Raw genomic sequence first — 15128 nt, 5'->3', positions numbered from 1 at the left:
ACGGCGGATAAGGCTAAGGAAATACCCCCCCCAGCCAGACGACCTTCTTCCATGGGATGACTGGCTCCTTTTAAATGGTTATGGGGTGCGAGGACGCGGACGTACATTTTCCGCAGGTTCGGGAGCTTCTTAAAGGTCCCCGTGGCATCCAGGACGGCGATTTCATTGTCGTTGAGGCGCCTGGCGGGAAGGGAGAGACAGAGAGAGGAAGGACAGAGGATTGAGATGAAGGTTAATGGTCCTGCGGGGACGGAGGGACAGACAGAGAGCTGTGCGGTCGGCCAAGTCCATCAGAATTTCATTCCCGTTCAGGTCCCTGGGGGGTGAACATGGGACTGACGGAGGGACTAAACTGTGTCACTGTTCTGTGCTGTACGCAGTTTCACATCCGCAACAACCAGTAATGATGTCTCTCTAGGGGGCGACTGCGCGGTCCTGAATTATTTAAAAGTCTCCACCGAGTGACGCGCCGCTAACAGACCCTCGTTCTCTCCGGCCGCCTGCCTCTCCGGCCCTCGGCGCCACACGCCGCCCTGTGGATGGAGACGCACCTGTGCGCAGCCGGTCCGAGAGGGAGGGAGTGGCGCCTGCCCACCTTCGCCGTTCACCCTGGGGGCGGTGAATTGGGCTGAGGGCTGGGGGGAGATCGGCGGTGCGAGGCCTACGAGGACGGCGGATGCGTGAGCGCGCGGTCTGCGGAGCCCAGAGTGACGGCACTCGGTTTCCCCGGCGACCGTTGCCCTGGGAGAACGCAGCGGCGTAAACAGTCGGCGAGGAGTCGGCAGTCGCTGCTGTCTCACTGCGGGATGATCAGGCAGCCTGTCACCGGCCTACAGCCAGGGGGCGCTCCGGTGAACACAGCTCCAGGTGCAACCCTGCGCCGCTTATCGGCATCCCTTAGCGTCCGGTAGCTGCTGGACGAAATGTGGACGGGAAATGATGGTGCGCCGTTTCGTCTCTGCCTGGGTGCCGCTTCCTGTCTTCCTGACGCTTTGGGGTCAGCGAGCCAAGATAAACACATCAGTGGGGAGTTAAAGAGGGGGCCGATTGACAAGGAGACCTCTGTGCGGAGCTACTCACGACTGCGCAGGTGTGTGTTAGCGTGAGGCGCATGAACCCAGCGGTACACGGTGCATGAATGAGCGTGTGTGCGCGCGCGCGTGTGTTTTAAGTGTGGGCCGCTCACAGGTCGGTCGTGTGCTCCGGCAGGTGGGGTGGGACTTGTGTGAGCTTCAGGTTGGAACAGTCCACCACGGTCCCCTCGCAGCGGCATCGCTCAGGACACACCAGGTCCTGGAAGCAGTCGCCGCTCAGCCGGCTCCGGTAGTCCTCCGTACCTGTGAGGGCAGCAAGGGGCGGCGGTGAGCAGGAGACGGATGGACACGCACTCACGCACTCAAAGCGCACTCCAGCGTTTGTCACTCGGCCCCACGACTCTTCGTTACAACACTGAGCGCAGGGAGGCGGGCAAGACCGTGGCTGGAGCCCCTCTTTCGTCTCTTCTTCTGCAAAGACAGTCGGTGGAAACCAGTCGTCACATTTGGACGGTCTGTGGGGTCCACGACTCGTACCGTGTCCACGGAAACACAGTCTCGGTCTCCGAGGAGGGCGGAACCGGCATGCTTCGCTCTTTGTGTTTCCCGTAACCAAACGCCCGACTTTCGGCGCGGCTATTTATAACATCCGCTCCACCGCCATCCATGGGCGGAAGAAAGGGGGCGTGGCCACGAGGGAGCACCCAGCCATCTTCAGCTCTGAGAGTGCCTTCTTCACCTAGCGCGTGTCCTCCCGCAGTCATGTTTCTTTCTTTCTTTCCTCTTACCCCAGTGCTATCCCAGAATGCCATGCTGCGTGCGAGTGCCCAGCGGTCCCTGGTGCTTGACGGAACCATGTGGAGGTGAGCGTAGGCGGCGGCACATGGTTAGATCAAGCACAAGAGACAGCTGCACCAGAGGCGGAGGGAGGCAGAGTGAGGGCGACAGGAGCAGCCAGAACAGAGCAGCCAGGAAGCCGGGGCGCAGCCTGGGCGCGGTTTGGGCCGAGTGGGCGGGGAGGGCGGGGATGGGGGGAGGGGGAAAGGATGTGGGCGGGGCTGTGGGTGCGGGGGGGGGGGGGGGGGGGCAGGCCCAGGAGAAACCCCGCCGCACCCATGCACACCAGCGACCCTGTACGCAGACACACCCCAACCTCCCCAACACAGAAAGACCCCCAAGCCCAAAAAAAAAAAAAAAAAACCCAAAAAAACGAACGTCCACAGACAGCCGAACCAAAGCAGGATTCGCAGGCCTTCGAACAACAAGGTGAGAGAGAGAAGGAGCCGGAAGGGGCCCTGGATCCCGAGGAGGCGCGGGGCAAAGCGAGGCCGCTCCACGCCGACACCCTGCGACCGCGTTTTACCGTGAGCCCCGCTGCACTTGTTACTGTGCTTCTATGTGGAACGAGTCAAGGCTGTAATTAGGAAACCAGAGGTTAATATGAAAGCAAGCGTTGGCTGGAGACCAGAGGTCCTGCCAGCGGGGGGTGGTGGGGGTGTTTCCCGCCGATTCACTTTACCGCGGTGCAAGGGGCCTGGCGACGAGGGCCCCTCCGTGCTGCTAATGCTAACGCTCCTCACGCCGCCCTGTCCCTCCACGACCCCTCTCTGAGCTCGGGGGCTCATGTACACGACACGCACACACTTACGCTAATACACACAATGCAGGAAACTAAAGTACCGACGCAGACAGCAGGGACGGAACGTCTCCGTCCTCCGTGAGCGTGCGTGTGTGAGGGCGAAGGCGCCGGACGGCCGTACGTGAGCGCGAGTGTGTGGGCGCGGGGTGTGAGATGTGTGCGATGGGGGGATGGGGGTGGGGGTGGGGTACCTGTGCAGCGGAACTTCTTGCTCTTCACCTGGCTGATGCGCTTGTTGGCGAGCCGGCGCGGGTGCGAGCAGCGAGCCCCGCTGGTCTCAATGGGGTTGTCGAACAGGTAGTCGGCCAGCCACTTGAGGTGGCAGTCGCACACGAACGGGTTCTGGGCCAAGTGTCTGGTCCGAGAGAGGGGGAGAGAGAGATAGAGAGAGAGAGAGAGAGAGAGAGAGAGAGAGAGAGTGTTACCCCGGCGTTACCGGGACCCCGATGCCTGATGGGATAAGTGTTACGCCGGACTCCGATGGATTCCGAGGCGCTGGTCTCTCGCCCGGGTGCCGAGCGCCGCCTCCGCACTCACAGCGTCTTGATGGAGCGCAGCGGGGCGAAGAGGCCCTTGCTGATGGTCTGCAGCTTGTTGTCATACAGTGAGAGCAGGTTGAGGTTCTGCAGGTCCTGGAAGGTGTTCACGCGCAGGCAGTTGATCTTGTTGGCGTTCAGCAGCCTGCGGGGGGGGTTGGGGGTTGGGGGTTGGGGGGGCACCAGTGAGACCGTTGCACCATCCAGGGCACAAAGGATGCTCAGACACAGCGCTCACAGACAGCGGGCAAACGCAAGCGCTACCACACACTGCGCAGAACAAGAAAGACACGCAGTGAGGAACAGACACATGCTCCACTGAAAACCATAGACACACATTGCAAGGAACAGCACAGACACTGCACACAGCAGCACAGACACACAGCGAGGAACAGACACAACTACACAGAACAGCACAGACACACAGCAAGGAACAGCACAGACATGCATAGAAAGGAATAGCACAGACACACAGTGAGGAACAGACACACACTGCACACAACAGCACAGACACACACACTGCAGAGAACGGCACAGACGCAAAGTGAGGAACAGACACCCACAGAAAGAAACAGCACAGGCACACAGCGAGGACCAGACACACACAGCAAGGAACAGCACAGACACGCATAGAAAGGGAACAGCACAGACACACAGCGAGGAACAGACACACACTGCAGAGAACGGCACAGCGGCACCACTTTTACCACACAAAGCAAAGGTGCCGTTTTCACAAAGCAACGAACGGAGCGCAAACGCAAACCACACATGGACCGCACGTAGACGTACGAGACGAAGGGCAGGACTCGCAAGCACGGCTGGACAAGACGCAACAAAACGCACATTTTCTCAGAAAATAAAATTCATAAACCCACAAAAAAAAATCACCGGAACACCAAAACAACCACTTTCCAAGCAATGAAATTATCGCAGCGGGGCATTTATTCCCTGCTTGTGACAGTAAATACTGTACAGTTACACTAAAGTGCTTTTCAAACTACACAGTGGATGTGGAAGAAAAACAGACAAAAACCCCCTCGGAGCCAAAGGTCCCTGTTTTCATATCGTACAAAACGGTAAATATGATACTGCACTGTACATTATAACTGTACATAATTGTCATTATGAAGGAGGAGCCTTTTCTCTGGGGGGGGCGTGTGGACTCACCGCACCACGGAACAACGCTCAGGACAGAGCAGCCAAACACAAGAATGAACAGCACGGCTCAGCACGCACACACACCGCACGCACGCATACACAGATTACGCACACAATGCAAACGACACAGACCAGGGCACGGTAACACAGTGAGCACAGTACACGAGGCACGGTCGCAGGTACGAACGCGGCTCTCATAGCACCTAGCCGGGGGGGTGGGGGCGACCGGTGCAGAACGGTGCCGTGACCCGACGCCGTTCACACACACACGCGCTAATCCTGTCCGGCTGCCTCTGCAAAGGAAAGAATTGCCTCCTTAGCGCACCGGGGACCCTTCCCGGGCCACGTGGGCACGACCGCTTGGGGTGTCTCGCCCCGGCCCCCCCCTCCCCCGCCACGCAAAGCCAGGTTCAATCCACCACCAGCGCCGCTCCAAAGATCTCGAACCGCAAGGGGATTTAAGTCTGTAGATGTGGGTTTTCCCGCGGAGTCCCGGAGGACCTTTGATTCCGGCATCATTTCGTGGCCTTGGGGCTCCGTCCGCAGAAGGGGCGACGCCGTCATTTTCGCTGTCAGCGAAGGAATCCGGGCTTCAGTGCAGGACCGCACCGCTACTTCCCTGCCTGTCGCACCGAACCAACCTTGTTTTTCCTCTCTTTGTTCAGGCCGATGGCAAAGAAAGCTTCCTCGTTATCCGAAGGACCGTGTTTTACAGCGACAAAACACCCTCTGTGCGCATTTTTCGTTTCTCCCCTTTTGCACTGCTCTTCTGGATGCCTTCGGTTCCGTCTTTCGATGTCGGAAACTTACACCGATTCATTTATCGAAAGCGACTTCGGAGCGTCACAGTGTTACGTTACTTACTTTTACTATTTACCCATTTATACAGCTGGGTAATTTCACCAGAGCAATTTTAGGGTAAGTACCTTGCTCAAGGGTACTAGAGCTGGAGGTGGGATTCGAACCTGCGACCTTTGGGTCCAAAAGCAGTGGCTCTGATGCTACCAGCTGAGAAATGCAGAGGTTTCTCATGGGACAGGGACTACAGTAAAGGTAGAGTATTTGTGTTTAAACGCATCCAACCACCTCCTTTCTGCAGCCCGCTGTTAGAATCGAACGACGGGAGCTGTGGTGCGGTGCGCTTCACGCAGAGCCCGGCCTGTGAGGGGGACGGGCACCTTGCCCACCGGAACAAACACGCGGTATTTCACACGCAAACATGCTCCGCTCCGCCAGCGACACCCTCCTAGCAGACGAGTCTGCCACAATCCCCCGATGCGCCTGTCCCTAGGGGGCCTCCGCGGGTCGGGATGTCGGCGTCTTGCAGAATCGTTGCCGGACCGCGGCGCAAACGGCGCCGGTGAATCGCGACCGTTAAAGCGCCGCTGCGTGTGAGCGATGCTCCGGCATCCACATCGATATAACGAGTTGTGAAGGATGTGCTCTGTAATCAGGCCCAATTTAAATCATAATGACGTTGCGTGTGGTGCGTGGCGCCTGCGGGAGGGACCCCGGCGGGTGTGACCGGCGGCTCCGTCCCAGACGCTCTCCGAGGGCCCTTGGAACGGGGCCCCCTCCTGTCTCACCTGTCCCACCTGGAGACGCTTCACTGCGAAACCCCAGAGTATAAAGACGTGCAGAGGACAGACAGAAGGGTATACACACACACACACACACACACACACACACACAGACAGACACATACGCAGATCTTCACGCGCTCAAATGCTCCCACGCACCCACGGACACACACTCTCAGACACACAAACACGCCGGAGGGGGCGGAACAAGTGAAACCACGTGCAGGAGCCCGAGCTTCCGGGTGTTTCCATTCACTGCGTCTAAGGACTGGGCTCGAGCGATTCGGCACAAGTAAACATCTCAGCGGTGGGGGTCCCCACACCTAACCCCCCAGGGTCTCGATCCCCCGAACCCCCCGGGAGACTTACAGCAGCTGGAGGGACACCAGTCCATCGAACAGGCCCTTGGGGATCTCGGCGATCTTGTTGCCGTAGAGCACCCTGCGGAGACACGAGTGTGTGAGTGGAGCCGGCGTCCAGCGTCCTGCACCCACACACCCCCTGTGCGGTCACGCACCACATCGGCCGCACTGTGCCTGCGTACACACTCCGGGATATTTGTATTCTGTGTGTGTGGTGTGTTCTGTCTTGCCTGTCCGTAAAATATCTGTCGTTCCCTTAGTCAGCTTTGTGATGCCACTGCTCTTTCACTGCCAGCATATTTGTGCGTGCGTGTGTGCGTGTGTGTGTGTGTGTGTGTGTGTGAGAGCCAGGGAGTGGCACTTACAGCGAGGTGAGCGAGCGGAGGCCACTGAAGGCATCGGCCGCCATTTCCGAGATCTGGTTCTTGCTCAGGTCTCTGGAATAGGGTTAGGGAGGCGGGGTTAGGGGCGGAGTCGGGGCATCAGGGTAACGGAACCGAGCGGCTCGTTTGTCTCCGCCTTCCGCGTGGTGCCCAGGGCCGGGGGTCGTGCCATTGGGCACGAGGCCGAATGCTCCCACTCCCACGCGCGGCCCGCTGGGAAGAGCCACAGGATTCGGAAAATGCGTGTCTTCGTCTGGTTGTTGACGCGAGGCACGCAAGGCCCTCCCCCTCAGCCCCAGCCCCACCCCCACCCTGACTCACATTCTCTTCAGCTTCTTGTACGGGGAGAACGCGCCAGCGGGGATGCTCTTGATCAGATTCTGTTCCAGCCGACTGCAGGGGGAGAGGAGAGGATGCTGCTTATTCCAGGAAAGCCCCGCCCACAGCCTGCACCCCCATCTCTGTTCTCCACTCTGAGCTGCGGACTGTGTGATGGACGGGCGCCCTGGGGTCCCCCCGCTGCACTGCTGCCTCACCAAGCAAATCCTCTTCCATGGTCCAGCCAGAGATCAGGGCGAAAACAATCGTGTGTGTGTGTGTGTGTGTGTGTGTGTGAGACAGAGAGAGAGAGCGAGTGAGGGAGTGTCCCTCACCGACACCCATCTGAGAGAACCAGGTGTGGTCCAGAAGACTCAGAGGCCCTCCAGTGGACCTCCGCTGCGGACCATCTGCTCACAGAGTATCTGACTGCACAGCGAGACCCCGGGTTCGAGAGGCCCACCTCTGTGTACAGAATAACTCTAATAACATATGTCCTCCAACAAAGTCCACGGGATGCATAATTCATCCAACCCAATTTGTCTTTGGTTGTAGGAGAGGGTGTGAGAGCCGTGCGTTTGGACCAGTGTCTCACTTTCACCGCGTAAAGGTCATCCGCTAAAGAGCAGAGCCAACAAGACTCATAACAGCAGCTGATTCTGGAATCAATGCGAATATCAATGAGCTCGATTCAAGAAGCGTGGACCTGTCCCAGAAGAGGACAGGAAATCCTGCCTCGAGAGTGGCGGGGAAATCAAAATCAGACCTCATCACCTTGTAGTAGTTAGGGGTTGAGGGGAACGTCTGCAGTGCTGCAGAGCCGCTCTTCAACCCCCAGGTCCCAGAAGAGGAGCTCCAGGTGAGAGGCCAACCTTTCTGGATGCGTCACCCGTGTGGCTTTGTCAATATCAGGGTGCGGAATAGGTGTGGCTTGGCCATTGTGTGGGCTTGGATTCACCATGGTCTGAATGAGTTGTGGGTGTGGCCTGACCACGGAGTGGGTGTGGCTTGATCACGGACTGGGTGTGGCTTGACCACGGACTGGGTGTGGCTTGATCACGGACTGGGTGTGGCTTGAACACAGACTGGGTGTGGCCTGACCATGGACTGGGTGTGGCTTGGGACTGGGTGTGGCTTGACCATGGGTTGGGTGTGGCTTGATCGCGGACTGGGTGTGGTTTGATCATGCATTGGGTGTGGCCTCGGCAGGGTGCTCACATTTCCACGATGCCCTCCGGAAGGTTGGCCGGGATCTCGGTGAGGCCTTTTCTGCGGCAGTCGATGATGTTGTTGTTGCAGGTGCAGGCGGCCGGGCACACCGAGGCCTGCGGGACACAGGTACGAGGCTCCGTCTGCACTGGACCTGGGGGGAGAGACGGGAGAGAGACAAGACGAGAGGGAGAAGACAAGGTCATCTGAGCAGGACAAATGAAAGGCAAACCTGTGTGGACACTGCAGACCACCTGTGTGCAGCAGAAGCACCTTGTCTAATAAACAGGGTAAATTCTGTGCATAGTAGGGGACATTTGTGGGCACTGAGCCCCACAACAGCCGTGTCACTGGCCCCACCCTGCTTCATGAATTCTAGGTCCTCAAGGAGCCCCCAGGGTACATCTGAACAGCTACGCTGTCTTTACCACATGTTCACGGTAAATGACAGTAATTTACACCAGCTGTACCACACTAATCTTGTAATTCAAACACATTCAATTGTTTCTGCGTCTAAAAAGCAGAGAGCCGTGCGCTTGCTGGAACGCCAACAGGGCTGGTAGCAGCTGCTACCGCCGTCCAGTTCCGGTACGGTACCTGTGCAGACAAAGTCCTTCTTCTGGACGTCCGGCACGTTGAGGCCCCTCATGTTGGCGGGGGTCATGCACTGTGTGAAGGGTGCGAGGCCGCGTCTCTGCCGCAGCCAGTCTGAGAGCCAGGCCAGGTTGCAGTCGCAGTGCAGGTTGTTGGAGTGCAGGCGCCTGTGTGGGAGGGGCGGACACGAGGGGATGGCGTGTGGGTGGGGGGCAAACGGTTATGCGTAGACACGTGTCGCGACCGCACAGCTGAGCGCAGGTGACCAAATGGAGCGTGTGAGCGGATGATCGTGGCCACCGGAGGGGGGGAGTGGGGCAGGAGCGGGGTGCTCCACATGACGCTGTGGACACGATGAACGTGAAACCCGACATGGCCGCTGCTCTTCCTGCGCCCGAATCCCCGCTGTGGATGACCGCAGAGCCGCGGCACCGCACGGTCGTTTCGGGACACGCGTCCGGAACAGGGAGAAAAAGACAACGGGCAAGAAGAAGCGGCATCAGCAAATCAAAAAGGTGCCGTGACCCTTTTCAAAGCTTCTAAATGACATTTCTGGCAAATCCGGTTAGGGACACAACTGGACCATTGAAGGCAGCAGCGGGACGCCGGCGTTTTAGCCGGGCCTTTTCTGTTGGAAATCCAGTTTACGGCTTCCCGCCGTTCGGGATTAATTACGGTAAAGTGGGATTAAACCAGCGGGCGTAGCGGATTGAAAGGGACGATGGACACAAGCGTGTCCACGTGGCGGACCGGCGGCGGTCCGGCACAGGGGGGCGCCGCGAGGGAACCGAGACGCGGACGGACCTCTCCTCCACTTCATTCGCCGCTTTGCTGAATGACTGCTGCTGACCAGTGGGGCTTGTGGGTAATTGAATGGCGGCTGAAGCAGAGCAGCGCGCGAGGGGCGCGGGGGTGGTGGTACGAGGGTGGGGGGGGGGTGAGATGAACTCCTCCATCAAACCTGGAGCCCTCCTCCGCCCCGCTAAACGGATTACAGACATCTCTAAACATTTGATTTAATAAGTTGTTTTTACAAGCAGCAAATTCAATATCGAGATCTCATGGATATTAGGGCCAGAAAATTCAATACAAAGGCTGAGGGGGGGGCTGCTGGGGGGGCGTAGATAATTCAATAGCGCCCAGGGAGCTGGAAGCCTGGGCGGCACTGCGTCAGCAAATTCAATCCCGCGACTGGGGCCAGGGGCCCGGCAGGGTCTGTCTCCGGCCTGACGGATGGGAGGCCGCAAAGCCCCTCCCCCCTGAACAGAGGGGTCCCCGTGAGGGTCGGCGCGGGGCACACGCCGCGCATGGCGTCTCTGAGTGCGGCGCGGTCACCTCGGCCCCCCTGACCGTGGCGGGACGATCGGCCGCAGCTGACAGATCCCCTTTATTCGGACCCCCCCCTTACCCATAAAAGCCAGAAACGGCGACCACACGTTAATAACGGGAGAAGTGAAGGGCGACCGCGAGTGGGCCGGTCTCCAGCTGGGCTCGCACCCGCCGCGGTCGCACCCTGCCTGAGTAAACACACTCCTGGGATGTGGGCAGACACACACACACAGCATTTGCTGGACCGGGGTCCATGACCAGACAGTCTTTCCTCCAGGGGATGCTGGCAGATTCATTCCTGGGAATGAAACCAACACCGTTCTGGTCGTGTGTTCTCAACTCCTTTCTTCCGCTGACTCGCGCTCGGGACGGAACCGCGGTACGAGAAGGCGCGCTCGCGGCGCGCTTGTCTCGGCCTCTGGAATGTGCAAAGAAGGTAAATAACGCACGAGGACAGCGGCGTCGACCGCAAAGCGGCAGTACTCACAGCGTGCGCAGCTTGGGCATGTGGTTGAAGCTCGACAGCGGGATGAGCGTGATGTTGTTGTTGTTGAGGGTGCTGCGGAAACAGAGACGGTCGGTCAGAGTAGCTCTGGCCCCACCCACCCCGTACGCCCACCTCGAACCCCCGTGCCTCCTGAGAGCTGCACGCGTACAGAGGACGACGGGCAAAACTCTCTACAACCCCCCCCAGGAGCAGAGCCAACATCTGAGCTGTAAGCAGCATGTAAATCACTGTAAAACCACGGTGTCACCTTCATCAGCAACCGCCCAGTAAATAAATCAGCCAGTACATAAATAAATAAAAACTGAATGCCATCAATTACCAGTACTGCCTGCCCAAGCTGTACTCCCAGTACTCCCAATACTCCCAATACTCCAGTACTCCCAGTACTATCAGTCCACCAGGGAAGGGGGGGGACACTGATGGGAGGAGCAGCCCTCGCTGATCATCCCCAACTCGGACAATGCTGGACACACGCTCTCTCTCTCTTTCTCTCTCTCTCTCTCTCTCTCTCTCTCTCTCTCTCTCTCTCTCTCTTTCTCTCTCTCTCTCTCTCTCTCTCGCCCATGTGCACCGACCTGTTTAAAAAGCACATATAATGACGGCTGTGGAACCCCAACATACTTGTGGTGTTATGGAGAGGTGTTTATTTATAACAAATCAGTGGGGGGAGGAACTCTATTAAGAACAGGATAAAATATAACATCATCTGGGCACAGAAAATTATTGTTTTCCTACACGAAATGAGCCCGTAGAGGCAACACCCGTGGCAGCCGCTGCAAACCCACGCCAGGGGTGCCGCGGGACCGGGTTCCGCTTGCTTTCGAAATTGGACTCATCGCCCAGGGGGCACGCGAGGACACGTGCACCCGACCGAACTTCTGGAGGTGAATAGTAAGGCAACAGCGGACAGAGACACATCTGGACAGGCTGTTTGCTCATCTGGGAACCTCTGTCTGAGACTCTACAGCTCGGGGACGATGAGCAGGAAACCTCTGCAAGAACGAGATCATCTTCAGTTTTCCTGAAACAGGAGGTCAGCAGGGCAAAGTCCCCTAAAACTGTCATACTTGTTGTGCTGGAATGAGATCCCCGTGTCCCTCAGAGCTGCTGAAACCCTCCCGCCACATTGAAGAAGGGTCTCAAATCCATCTCTTCGAAAGCCACTTTTCTCCTGATCTCCCGACAGTTTCAGAAATGAGTCCAGCACCGTCTGCACTTATCTGTGTATTTGCTCTTTGGATCTAAGTTTCATAGGTAGAGTGGAATGACTTCCCTGCGCCACTCAGAGCTGCTGAATCCTCCCATCAACACAATCTGCTATGATAATCTATGTATTTGCTATTTGAATGTCACTTCTATTGGCGCTACTGGAGGGATGTGACCCAGAAACATGGTGGTGTCACACACAGAAGCTGTGGGTCCATCATCCTGTATCTATGTCCAAAGCACTTTGTCTGTTGCTGATGCACCTTTGTTTACTCTGTTGTACATCGCTTTGGAGAAAAACTGCTAAAAGCATGAATGTAAATGTGAAGTGAAACTGTATTAAACTACAAAAGTTGACGCCGCCCTGAAACGCGCCTCTCGTTTATACCTCCTTTGTGAACGTTTGTTACGGACAGATGGCAATTTAACCAAAAGTGAGCGAAAGTGACTTTTCTAACAGACAAGACTTTTCCAAAACGGACTATTTTTCGCAAAGTTTGGTTTCGTGCTATTTTCGGCGGACTTGAGAAACCAGAGCTGTGGAAAATATGCACGCAGGAATCGGGCAACAAAATAAAAAGCAACAAGGGCGATAAATGGCTGCGAACGTCCCGGTGGACCGCACGGTTCCTCAGTTACAGGGAACGGGGTCGGCGCTGCGGCACGGGAGACGTCACGTCCTCGAGAGACACCGGTCTGCACCGCGGTACAGTCAGACCTCACCGATTGGCTGTGTGGCCAAAACTTTCGCACCGCTATCAACTGTTCCCGACAAGGGTACGAGGGGAGGGCCTCGGACCGCTGCGGACTGGGCCGGTCGAGACCATTTTCCCACGATCGCAACAGTCCTGCTTTCTGGCTCAAAGTCCTGAAGTGTCCTCAGTGGCCCTCCACACACTCATTACTGCGTGTGGAGTGGACTGGGGTACGAGCCAGGGGCCTGAGCTCTGAAAGGGGAGCCCTCCTTAAACGAGGGGCTTCGGAGCGGGAACTGGACCGGGACCCGGCTTTCGAAGGGCCAGCGGGCACCGTGGGACCCGAGAGGGGATGGAGGCCTGACAGCGTGCGGAGGCCTTGTGGGACTCGGGACCGAGTGCGAACCGCAAACACGCTCAAGACGGAGCCAACAAAGAGAGCGGCGTCTCGTCCATCCTTACAGTGGGAGCTCCACAGCCCTGCTTTCACACACTTCTGCCCATCTATCCGTCGACGGGCAGTGACTTGAATAGAATTTAAAAGTGTGTGTGTGTGTGTGTGTGTGTGTGGGTGTGTGTGTGTGTGTGTGCGCGTGCGTGCGTGTACACTTGCGAGAGGCTCGTTTCTCTAAAGCTCAAAGGACCTCTCAAAATTTTTAACAAGGTCACCGCGGTAACTCAGACTCTGCGAAACCTGTAGCGCCGAGCGCCCTGGGAGCGTGCTTGGCCAGTGACGTCACGGCGAGCATCGGCGTGGCCCGGAGCGTGTAGAGCGCCTCCGCCGCAGCCCTCCGGCTCAAAGCAAAGGGACACGGTGCCTCCGGTGAGGACGGTGGGACGTTTGCTGCGGCACGACGGAATGTGTCCCGCCGGCCCGGGAATGCCGAGCGCCAGGACCTCGGTCAACGCGCACAAATGCCTGAGGGTAAAGAGAGGCCCCGCGCTTGGCCGAACAAAGGAGGAGCGCGAGGCGCCGGCAAAGTCGACCCGCCGCTTTTGACCGGGGAGGGGAGACAAATGGCGGCGCGACCCGGTTCATCGGGACAGCGATCTGTCCGGTAGGCGGATGCGGTCACACTCCGTGCGGCAGAGCGGAAGCGAGAGAGATAAGGCCATCGCCGCATCGGCGATGCCGTAGAGGTCCAAATGAGGACAGATTGGTTCGGGGCTCGCTCTGGGACAACATGATTAATCGTCCCACGCTGAGCGAGTCACCGGACCGCTCTGCGACTCTGCCCACCGGGGGCTCGGCACGGTGCCGATAAACATCGGGCCAATTTCCTGTGTTTAAAAGCAGGCCGTATGAGCCGGGGACAGCCCTCACCCCACCCCCGACATCGCTTGGCCCGCATCCGAACCTTGGGCGGCTCGCGGCCCTGGCCGGAGGCAGCAGTTCGGTCAGGCCACGAGGGCGCGAGATCGATTCCTCCTGCAGAAGGCCAGTCGCTGTCGGAAGTCAAAAATGCCCGGAATACCTAATTAGCATCTCTTCCAGCGGCTCCGCCCACATCGTGGTTTATGGCCTCAGTTCACATATACGCCCGGGCAGTTTTTACTGCATCGGTTCGGGTTAAGAACCTCGATCAAGGGGACTACAGCAGGAGACGGGGTTCCAACCTGGGTCCTTCCAACTGCAAGGTGACAGTCCTAACCGCTGCGCCACCCGCCGGCCTTGAGAGAAGCGGACCGTTTTCCACCTCCGCTCGGCTTAATGTCTCCGCATGCCGTCTGCGCGTATCGTACCTGCGCGGACGGCGAAGGCTGACAGAATGTACCTGCGCTCGCTCCCGTGTCTTGCGCAGGACGCGTCTCCTCGATTTCCTCCAATTGCCTCATCCGACAGGCCTTTTGTTTTAAATTAAAGAGCCACGAGCGCACGCGGCGCGGTTATTAAAGACAGCTCCTGGAAAACGTCCTCTACGGATGATGCGCCCACCAAGGTTACACGTTAACGTTCCCCGGAAAGGCTTTCCCGGAGACTTCTGAAGAGAAACCGAACTTAACCAAATACCGTCACTTAACACCGCCGGCGTGTTTCTGTACGTCGGGATATTTGCGCAGCTGTGTTCATATTTCGAATGTTATGGAAAAAAGTCCGTTTCGCTCCAGAATTCCTGCCGTTCCCTTGATCGTTCATTTCGAGGCTCGGGGATCAAAGCTTCCAGAAGGAGCTCTTTCTCACATCCCTCCGGCGCTGCTTACGGCCGTTTTCCTTTTTTTGGTCCCGTTGAAATGCGATGCGTACGGAACGTGGTAAAATGACCGGACTTTGAAGGCCTCGCTTCATTCATTAGACCACTTACTCTCCAATATAACCGGCGATTCATCACGTCCGAGGGCCAATCATTTATTGTTGTGCTTGGCGGCGGCCGCACGGCACCGCGCCGCACCGGGCCCTGTGGAAGCACCCCTCGCGGGTCATTACTGGAGCAAATCTAACATTCGCTTTCCCAGCCAATCACGCCTCATTTATTATTAACTCCGCGGATGTTTAATATTTCTCGGCTGACGCGATTGTTTAAAGAATCAGAAGGAAGGGCCACATTTGTTGTTGCCGGTGAAGGCGTGCCGTGGAAC

At 57.6% G+C, this 15128-nt stretch overlaps 1 protein-coding gene across 1 annotated transcript in view; it reads right to left on the bottom strand.

The window, feature by feature from the left end:
- slit3 (slit homolog 3 (Drosophila)) overlaps positions 1 to 15128 on the bottom strand; it is a 109041-nt gene that overhangs the window by 18664 nt on the left and 75249 nt on the right. Inside the window, exons 7-16 of the mRNA XM_029257464.1 lie at positions 10630 to 10701; positions 8817 to 8980; positions 8229 to 8373; positions 7014 to 7085; positions 6675 to 6746; positions 6317 to 6388; positions 3211 to 3354; positions 2865 to 3028; positions 1187 to 1337; positions 106 to 180 (exon numbers count right to left, since the gene is read on the bottom strand). Of these exons, the coding sequence (XP_029113297.1) occupies positions 106 to 180; positions 1187 to 1337; positions 2865 to 3028; positions 3211 to 3354; positions 6317 to 6388; positions 6675 to 6746; positions 7014 to 7085; positions 8229 to 8373; positions 8817 to 8980; positions 10630 to 10701 (1131 nt within the window). The remainder of the gene's footprint in view (positions 1 to 105; positions 181 to 1186; positions 1338 to 2864; positions 3029 to 3210; positions 3355 to 6316; positions 6389 to 6674; positions 6747 to 7013; positions 7086 to 8228; positions 8374 to 8816; positions 8981 to 10629; positions 10702 to 15128) is intronic.

Source organism: Scleropages formosus, chromosome 13, assembly GCF_900964775.1.
Source record: "Scleropages formosus chromosome 13, fSclFor1.1, whole genome shotgun sequence".
Classification (NCBI taxonomy): Eukaryota; Metazoa; Chordata; class Actinopteri; order Osteoglossiformes; family Osteoglossidae; genus Scleropages; species Scleropages formosus.
The sequence above is the reverse complement of the archived record's forward strand: the minus strand, read 5'-3'. Positions and strand labels throughout refer to the sequence as shown.